The 10,000-nt window shown below is 46.5% G+C and overlaps 1 protein-coding gene across 3 annotated transcripts in view; it reads left to right on the plus strand.

Moving 5' to 3' along the window:
- Positions 1 to 10,000, plus strand: part of tiam1a (TIAM Rac1 associated GEF 1a) — an 80,004-nt gene that overhangs the window by 32,258 nt on the left and 37,746 nt on the right. For all 3 annotated transcript variants that reach the window (XM_031571713.2, XM_031571716.2, XM_031571714.2), the window contains exons 2-6: positions 1,989 to 2,076; positions 2,818 to 3,709; positions 6,950 to 7,445; positions 8,393 to 8,565; positions 9,580 to 9,804. In XM_031571713.2, coding sequence (XP_031427573.1) covers positions 2,828 to 3,709; positions 6,950 to 7,445; positions 8,393 to 8,565; positions 9,580 to 9,804 — 1,776 coding nt within the window. In that variant the 5' untranslated portion in view covers positions 1,989 to 2,076; positions 2,818 to 2,827. The remainder of the gene's footprint in view (positions 1 to 1,988; positions 2,077 to 2,817; positions 3,710 to 6,949; positions 7,446 to 8,392; positions 8,566 to 9,579; positions 9,805 to 10,000) is intronic.

Below are 10,000 nucleotides of genomic sequence, written 5' to 3' on the forward strand. Positions count from 1 at the left end.
CCTAACTGAAAATGAGAGATAGATAGAGAGAAAGAGAGAGAGAGAGAGAGGAGAGATTTTTAATTAATTCTATCAGTACAACCTTACAAACTAAAATGCTTAATCGAGGAATTCACGAGGCATAGGCAGTGTTCTTTGATGTACATACACTCTATGCAGCTGGGCAAAAGTATCAGGGAGACCATGAGTGTGTTTCACTAATGCTACGGAGTAGATGGAGAGTCCTTTCAGTCAGTGTGGTTGGTTGGTAGAGTGGAGAGTCCTTTCAGTCAGTGTGGTTGGTTGGTAGAGTGGAGAGTCCTTTCAGTCAGTGTGGTTGGTTGGTAGAGTGGAGAGTCCTTTCAGTCAGTGTGGTTGGTTGGTAGAGTGGAGAGTCCTTTCAGTCAGTGTGGTTGGTTGGTAGAGTGTTGTTGGTGCTGGTCATTCACTAGACCACTGTGTATGTTGCGGATGCACCCTAAGCCACGGACACTATAGTGTGAACAAATGGGGGGATTAGCATGCTAGGGGAAAGGAGGATGTGGTTGAGTTCATTTGGACGTGAGTGTGGAATGTAAGAGCTCTCTTTGGTGAATCATCACTCTGTTTGAAACCCTGCCGTCCCCTCATTAATTTAACCCTTTAAAGGAGGACCTGGTGTCAATCAAGGCAAAAGTCCCCCCTAGACTTCGCACGTGACTGAAGTATGACAGTACCTCTGAAAACTGATTTGGAGTTGAAAACTGATAGTTTTCAGTGAGTGGCAAATGGAATAGGGATGGTGTGCACACCATATGGGCTGGATAAGGAGAAGTGGAGGGAAGGATATGATGTGAAGGGACAGGAACACAGGGTGGGGTGGTGTATAGGGTGGGGTTGGGGGGGGGGGGGGGGGGGCGGGGGTGAATATGCTGAATATGAGAGCAGAGAAAAGAATGGGGTCAGATTCAGTTTATATAACTCCTCATAGTGGTGCTGCTTTATTCTACTTTACTGCACTGCAGTTTGCAACACCGCATGCACACTCTCACCAACACAGCAGTTGCCTCGAGGCTCACCATATAGAGAGTAGACCACATCAGCTGAACTCTCTCAGCCTCTCTCACTCTGTAGACCCATTTTTGCGTGTGTGTGTGTGTGTGTTTAAATAGTGGGACCACACACAACCACACACACACAAGGAAATTCCAGGGCTCAGGCAGCTTATTCAGGTTGTTTAAATACCTGTGAAAGACAGGCTTCTCCACTCAGCTTTGCAGTGATCTGTGCAGATCTGCATCTCGCCAATGAAGCACACAGATGATTCAACATAATGGAAAACCCTCCCAATCATTATCACACACTCCACATATGGGAGCACCTGCTGAATCCAAAAGCAAATCATTTTCAACAGGAGTCCCCCCTCCCCCCCTTTTTTTTGTTCTCCCTCACATAATTCACCCTCTATCTCTCCTACACTCTCTCTCTCCCTCTATCTCTCCTACTCTCTCTCTCCCTCTCTCTTTTGCACTGGGTCAGTGGTACAGTGGTTCTGTCATCCTTCAGGCTAATCCTCGTGATGTGCTCCGTGTGTCCCTTCTGTGATCCTTCCTCTCACATTCACACATAACGCGTCGCTGTATGGAAATGAGCCTCTCTTCACACCGTGCAGGCTTGGATTAAAGGAAATTAGGTCATGTTGGCACTGATAGAAATATAATTGAGCCTCAGCTTCAATATCACTAGTTAGCAGCCGTGATTCAGAGCCGTGATTCAGAGTTGTGCTTATCTGAACCTTTGCTTTCGTGAGAAGGTTAGAGCTTTAATGCTTATCACAAAGTGATATCTGATTGTAGTTCACTTTAAGGTTAAAATTGTGTTTGGATTTCTGACTGTGTATGTGGGGGGATTATCTCTGTGTGTTTTAATGATGTGTATGTTCATGTGAAAAAAAGATACTTTTGATGTACTGTATATTCAACTGTGAAATTGAAATAATGATCTCTCTCTCTCTCTCTCTCATCTGACAGAGTACTCCCCACAATAGCTTACCACTGAGATTAGCCATGAGGCTCAAGCCTGTTTGGAGATACCGATGACTCCACTATCCTCAGACTGGTAACTGAATTAAACACACACACACAAACACACACACACTTCATGTTAACATACTACATCAAACTAAACACTGATGACTTCAGCCTCTTGTTGAATTTACAGCTCAATCAGTAACAACTACCACTCATGCCAACACTATGTGACACTGCAATCAACCACTACTCCCTTCTATAAATGTTTCATGAAAGAGCTCCTACTTATGTACCTTAACTTCGAATTGCATGACGGTGCCGGCTGCTCTCTCTCTCATTATGTGTATGCATTTCACACCTCTCCCCGTCTCTCTGTTGTTGAAGATATTTCTGGGACTCACACGTCTCTTCACACGATCCAAAGCTTTTTTTGCTGGAGATGTGCTGAGATGGTGTGACCTCACTTCCTCTGCCGCCACATCGGCAGGAGATATTTTCTCCCAGAGAGGTGCTAAGAGCTTCTCACATGGCACAGCGAGAGAGTGCTCAGAGCCTTTTAGAAAAAGCAGCTATCTTCGCTCCCTCCAGTGCGACTTGAACCGTGGCGCTGTGTCACTTTAAAGATGTGACAGCAGCACTATGTGAATTGGGGCTTGTTGTTCTGAGGCAAAAAGCTCTCTCAGTTTGTTGGTCTTATGACTTCAGGTTTAATGGAGGTTCAAAACCACAGATTAGGACTGTTGACAGTATTTGCTAGACTGTTGTTTGTTGCTTTGTTATTCAGCTGCTGCTGCGGTATTTTTTGTTTGTGTTTTTTCTCCCCCCTAAGACACTGAAACATGGGAAACATAGAGAGCCAAAATGGAGACCATGCCTACTATGGGACGGAGCAAGGCCACCTCTCCCGGAAGCACATGTCTCGCTCGCTCCGCCTCTCCAACAAGCAGTCGCGCAACTCACGTCCGGCTTCGTCCTCAACCAAGGCCGAGCACCGCAACTCGGAGGCCAGCACGCGCTCCAGCAGCACGCCCAGCATCCCGCAGTCTCTGGCCGAGAACGGCCTGGAGCCCTTTAACGAGACAGACGCCCTGGGTGAGCCCATGTGGGGGGACCACATGGCCCTGAACCTGAGGCCCATGTCCTTCCACGACCACCAGGGGGACACTCCCATGACCCCTGCCTCCGAGGACAGCGTGGAGGTGGACACAGTGGTGCAGGAGGAGGAGGTCACGTACCTGCAACGGATGAACGACGGCCCCCGGGAAGGCGGGAGCTTCAAGAAGAAGAGGAGCAAATCGGCCGACATGTGGCGCGAGGACAGCCTGGAGTTCTCCATGTCAGACCTGAGCCAGGAGCTCTTGACGAGCACGGAGGAGATCATCGATGGCATCGACGACGAGGACACGGACTACCCCAACTGTGGGGCAGGGGAGAAACAGGGGCGAGACGCAGGGGCGAGGGCCAACTCTATGGACGAACTGTGCACGCAGAAAACTCCCGTCTTGCGGGGGCAGCGCAACCGCTACAAATACAGCCGGGAAGGAGACCGAACCCCAGGGATGGAGACACCAGACCAGATGCTGTCCCCTACAGAGGATGATGGGAATGGATACGGCGCGTACACCCTTCCCTGTCGACGCTCACACTGTCTATCTGAAGGCCTGCCCAGCCACCAGGCACCAATCTCCAGAATGCAGGGCAGAAGAGCACAGACCACTCATGTAAGTCTTCAGCAATCTCACTATATGTACTTCAATGGTTCTCTATCCTGCTATAACACACATTTACACATTTAGCAGACGCTTTTGTCCAAAGCGACGTAAAAGGGAGAGAACAGTCAAGCTACGAGAAATAGAAACCTAGTGTAACAATATATACTATTTTACATAATAAATAAATAGAAAAAAAATGCAGGAATGCGACTGCTGTAAGTGCAAATTAAGTACTAATAGAAGTGCAAGTTAGGAAGGGAGGTGCTCTCTGAAGAGTTGGGTCTTCAAGAGCTTCTTAAAGGTAGAGAGGGATATAACAGGTGGGGATGGGTCAATATCAAGGTCAAGATTGTGAGACTGTAGCATACTGTCAGTTTACTGTCAGTTCTTTGTGGTGGTGGTGTCACCTGCCATGGCTGGTGTTTATTCTGTTTTATGTGACAACCAAAAAATCTCTTTTAAAAAATCTGTTTTTATCATCATTAACATATGTCTGATGTATGTTTGGCCATACTTGCTGTGACACTATCCCTGCAGCTCAACATAAGCTGTTGTTTGCAAACTATAATGAGAACTCTATGAGTAGGTACAGAAACTTCAGCCTCGGGCTTGGAGGCTTTCCAGTTCTCCTTCTCTTTTTTGCTCATTACTCAAATATGAGAGGGATGTTAGTCAGCTAGAATTCTGACTCACGTTTTTGGCCCATTCTGCATAGCTGATGAGATCTGGAGTGCATTCGCGTGTTTTTGGATGTTCAATGTTGTAGTGGCTCTGTGGGTAGAAGAAACAGACTTCATGACGCCCCCCCTTAAGACTGAAATAACATTGCTAACTCCATTAGAAAATATAACTTTTCACACTAGATTTTTGTTAAGTGTGCAACAAAACATTGCAGTGCTTTTGATAAACACACATTAGAAATAACAATATGACATTATTAATGTTCTCCCTCTGACTTTGTTATTTTGATATGAGGTGACTACCATCTCACGTGTTTTCTTTCACCTACTTGAGTCAGGCCTATATAACTAAATCTCACCATCAATATCTTACCGCCAATCATCAATTTTATGCACGTGCAACATTTTAGCGAAGGCCTGCCTGCATCAGATCCATTCCAATGGAATAGGAAAGAACATGCGTGACAGAACAGACCAGAGCAAGCTCCTTTATGTGACACTGATGGGACAGCATCAGCATTTGTCATTTAGCCAAGTGAATTTAGGCTTTTCCTAGTGGTACTAACCTAAGACGCTGGATGTCCATGCCCTCGTTTCAACCGGCATTATTTAACAGAAGTATGTTCCCAATGCTTCGGTGTTTCTCGAGTTGTCATGCTGACAAGTCCGGACCTCGGTAACCTCACAGCTGGCTACGTGCATGAAACCAGGTATTAGCCCACCGCCACCAACACAACTGTGCTAGATGTGCAAAGTAGTAACTTACCATTTTGCCACCTTTTCTTTTCCGAGCCATTCTTGCACAGTGTAGGTTGTTCATAGCGATACCAGCGCAAATTTCAATTTTAGATCCAACTAAAGATGCTACTCTAACAGAAGCAGCTAATGTTAGATTTAAATGACCATGCTCACATCTTAATTCGAGAAATTGTAGTCGTTGACAACATCAGCTGCCAAATAAGTCCATCCATATCGTTATTTGTTCATAGCCTATGCATACGGTAACCTAAAACATAATTTATAGCCTGAATGATGTATTTGTTCTGAGTTTAGTCTCTTCAATATCCAAAATGATTTTCACAGCCAAGTTGTCTTTCAGTTTAATAACCCTTTTAATAAGGGGACATACGGGATATTGGGTATTACAGTTGTATTTTCTTCTTAATGCAGCAGTATGACTTAGAGAGGCATTTGAAAACAGTTAAACAATTGGGTGAGATGTGTTTTTGGACATCAAAATAAAGCAAAAACAGGTTTCTAGTTCCTTGCTAAGAATGTAGAAAGTCTGGTCGACAAAGCAAATTCACACAATAGACCTGTATGTGAGAGGAGAGCGTCGCATCCAATCACTACCTGTCTCGTGATGTCTAGACAGATGCCTACCTTTCCTTTCAGTCCGATCCAGGCAAATAAAGACACCCATTCAGATTGCCGCCACAACAAACAGGAGATGAGAGAGAATCTCCTCTCCCTCACTTTGACCACAGCAGTGTGTTCTCCCACATCCCCGTCACACTGTTCCCCCGTGGGTTTTAATGTCTGCAAAAGAAATCAGTGCTCCCCCCCCCCCCCCCCCCCCCCCGTTGTTGCAGTGACTGCCTTTGTAGTGGAAATGAGTGGAGTCTCCTAGTGCGATCCCAAATGTGGCATGAGATGCGCCACGGAGAGTTCAGCTCATTGTCTCACACAACTTCCTGCGGCTTTCGAGCAGGGCCAGGTTAAACTGAGGCCGAGACCGACAAAAAAATTATCTGTTTTAGAAAGTTTTCTGGATAGGTTTGCTCTACTTTAATATTGTTAAGTTTTGCATTGCGTGAGGACTAGTTTCTTAAGGGAGAAGATGGTGTGTACGTAGGTGTTTGTTTGTGTGTGTGTCACCAACATTAGCTGCGATTCCACTATCAGGCCATTGCGAGCTAGGGCTATCTTAGGGCCAACCGGGTTTAATGGCCAGAGGCCTCAAGTTGCGAGAACAAAAAACATTTGCGCTTCTACTACCGAGCCGATAGCCCTGCAGTATTGCCCCAAAACCCACCCCTAAATCACTCATTTCACAAGCAAGTGGGAAGCTCAAGTTGAGATATCATGCGATAAAGTCTGTGTGCCAGCACCTACGACCTACAACAGAATAAGTTTGAAAAAAGGATTGTCTGTTTTGCTTCTTTGCTTTTCTATATCTTTATGCTATTTGTTGCATTCCCTTCCTCCTAATTGGATGGGTTTGAGTAGTCAGTCATAGGCTACTGCATCCACCTATGTCTATCCATCTGCTCCAGAATCAGGAACACCAGTGAAAGTACCATAAGAGAATCCTCTAGTGAGGTACTCATTTCTAATGGAGACGATAAACAAACAAACAAGGAGTACCAAAATACCACAACATCACAGCTTTGTCGTCATTTTGAGCAAAGGTCAGGAATAGAAAGCTGACACGTGTCCACTTGTGTCTTGTGTCACATACTAGTCAGGATGAACAGGACAAGTTATTAGTATTTTACACACCTATTCAACAAGGTAGGGTTTATGAATGCAGTCTCCGCTCTGTAAGCATCTCCTCCTCTCCTTCCAGAACATCGCCGCGCAGGACGGAAGCGAGTATGGCGACAGCGGCATCGACGGCGTGGCGACCGAGATGGGCCTGCTGTCACGCCGCTGCAAAACCATGTCGGCCTCCTTCTCTGTCTACTCCGCAGCCAGCAGCTCCATGTTCGCCGGCAGCGACAGCGGGAGCAGCAGCGGCGGAGGAGGAGGCGGGGGCAGTGGGCGATCGCACGGCGCTGACACCCTCCTGGGCGTCTACGAGAACTTCCGGCAGGAGCTGGACATGAGCTCGCGGCAGACACGCGATGCCCTGGAGGAGGGCGGCTCGGCAGGGAGCGACGAGAGGAGCAGCGGCACGCTCAGCTCCATCTACCAATCGGACGCGGCGCTGCTCAGCGCCGCCCAGGGCACCGTCAGGAAGGCCGGCGCGCTCGCCGTCAAGAACTTCCTGGTGCACAAGAAGAACAAAAAGGTGGAGACGGCGGCGCGACGCAAGTGGAAGCGCTACTGGGTCTCTCTGAAAGGTGTGTGTGTGTGTGTGTGTGTGTGTGTGTGTGTGTGTGTGTGTGTGTGTGTGTGTGTGTGTGTGTGTGTGTGTGTGTGTGTGTGTGCGTGCGTGCGTTCTACTAGATTTTGTCTTTGTACAACTACCCCGTTGTGATTCCACAGTATGTACATCAGTTCTGTTTTAAACAGCCAGAAAAAGATGACGCCGCCACAGAACAAATCAGAGTTCTCTTGCGGGACCTCAGGGTCAAGTTTTGGTCAAAATCTAAATGTTCATACTGTACCGTCAGATATAAGCCTCACACACCTGCGTTCACTTCCTTTCCCCCTAATCACTCTAATCACATCAACTTTAGTGGTTCATGCACTTCCTCAACCCTGTTCAATTGAAATCTAATTTTTATCGCCAGGCCCAGTTAAATCGCATCTCTGCTACTTAAACTGCAACAAACCACGACTACCACTGTGGGAGGGAAAAAAAATATCTACGGCATTCTTGCTTTTGCCTTCATGCCAAACCTATAATCAAATTATTCTCTATGCATATCTGCAGACCTTGTGCTGTCTATTTCAGCTAATCTGACTTGACCCATCTGCTTCAAATCAAATCATTGTCACCGCTCTCCCTTTCTCCTTGAGCAGGCGGCGTCTCGTCTCATGCAGGGGGGCTGGCGGAGGGCTGAGATGAATTGACACGCTTTTGAAATTTTCGCCTCTATATTTCATCTCTCTCCCGAAACGGGGCCTGTCAGGGGCTTTTCTTACCTCCCGCTTGGTAAATAAAAGGAGGCGTGATATGATATTCAAACCCAAACGCCATTTGCATGCCACTGCAAAATGAAACCTGTCACGTCCCTGTTGGCTATTTTCTGTGGAAGCTAGGTGGCCTAGATGGAGACATTTCTAACATGCAAACCTTGTGGTCTCAGCTATTAATGCCCAATACCACCATTTCCTTTTCTAGGGTGCACACTCTTCTTCTACGAGACAGACGGGCGGTCAGGTATCGACCACAACAGCATTCCGAAGCATGCGGTATGGGTGGAGAACAGCATTGTGCAGGCTGTTCCGGAACATCCGAAGAAGGACTTTGTGTTCTGCCTTAGCAACGCCTTGGGAGACGCCTTCCTCTTTCAGGTGTGTGGGTCTGATTCACTAAATAGACCACATAATATCCCAGTTTATACAGCACTCTGCACCAAACCAAATTAGACTGGCGCCCCTACCATAGACTCCATGCAAATCACAGATCCATTATACACATACACTTGCTCCAGGAACAAAAAGCATGTGGTTAACTTAGTTGCGATGCCTCTTCGAGACAGGTGGACGCAATACCTCACTTATTGCTTTTACATAATGCACCTCTTTTGTGCCTGTAATATAACTTCACAGTCAGGAGTGATTTATGTGGTATAATCACATTCAGTGCAGCAGTGTGATCATGTTAAGAGAACATTCAATAGCACGTTCCCTCACTCATTGTGGACAACATTATATAAAAATCTGCATTTCATATGCATCGGCACATTAAGCACCATGACTCTAGACCAGATGGATAGACTCTTTGTACATAGACTCATTGTACGTAACCTTTATAATAGATATTATAGCCTATTGTTCTGTTGTCACCTTTAAAGGGCACATCATAATGTTTTCATGCGTGATCTGTCACTCTTTCAACCTCATTGGGCATTCAAATGAAATCAGTGAAATGATGCCCCCCCCTGCATACATTGTATGAATGTAAATTATGGTTGTGGAGTTTTCTAATGAAAGGGGAATCCATTGGAAACAAGCTGAGGCAAATGAAAAGCATTGTGCTCATCATTGCTTGACTACCCTCATTTGGTTCAGAAACAATCACTGATTGTTTTAAAATCCTTTCCCCCATATGGTGACTCCCCTACAACCCAACTCCACCTTATGGGAGCCCTACTATGCTTGTGAAATGTTACGTACTCAATATTTAACATTATTCTTGTGATAGTGTATATATATATATATATATATATATGTGTAGCCTATACAGTGAGTTATTAGCCTAAATGTGTCATCTTTTCCTGTATCTGATAGATTTTAATCGTCTGTGTGTACCTGTCTGTTTGTGTGTGTGTGTGTGTGTGTGTGTGTGTGTGTCTGTGTTCTCAGACGTCTGGTCAGACAGAGCTGGAGAACTGGATCACGGCGATCCACTCGGCGTGCGCGGGTGCCGTGGCCCGGCAGCACCACCGCGAGGACACCGTGCGGCTCCTGCGCGGCGAGATCAAGAAGCTGGAGCAGAAGATCGACATGGACGAGAAGATGAAGAAGATGGGGGACATGCAACTGTCCGCCGTCACTGACAACAAGAAGAGGAAGACCATCCTGGAGCAGGTGAGGAGGAGCGAGACGGGAGGGACAGGAGGGTGTGTGTGTGTGTGTGTGTGTGGCCCAGACACCACGAGAGGGTATGTGGTGGTGGTGGTGGTTCTCAGAACATAGGGCTGGGACGTGTGAGGATCTCCTTTTAAAGGTCAATTTCTCATGCTTTCCACTGAAGTCACTTTAATTGAAGCACCAATCTTTTTAA

The sequence above is a fragment of the Clupea harengus genome, chromosome 8 (genome assembly GCF_900700415.2).
Source record: "Clupea harengus chromosome 8, Ch_v2.0.2, whole genome shotgun sequence".
NCBI lineage: Eukaryota > Metazoa > Chordata > Actinopteri > Clupeiformes > Clupeidae > Clupea > Clupea harengus.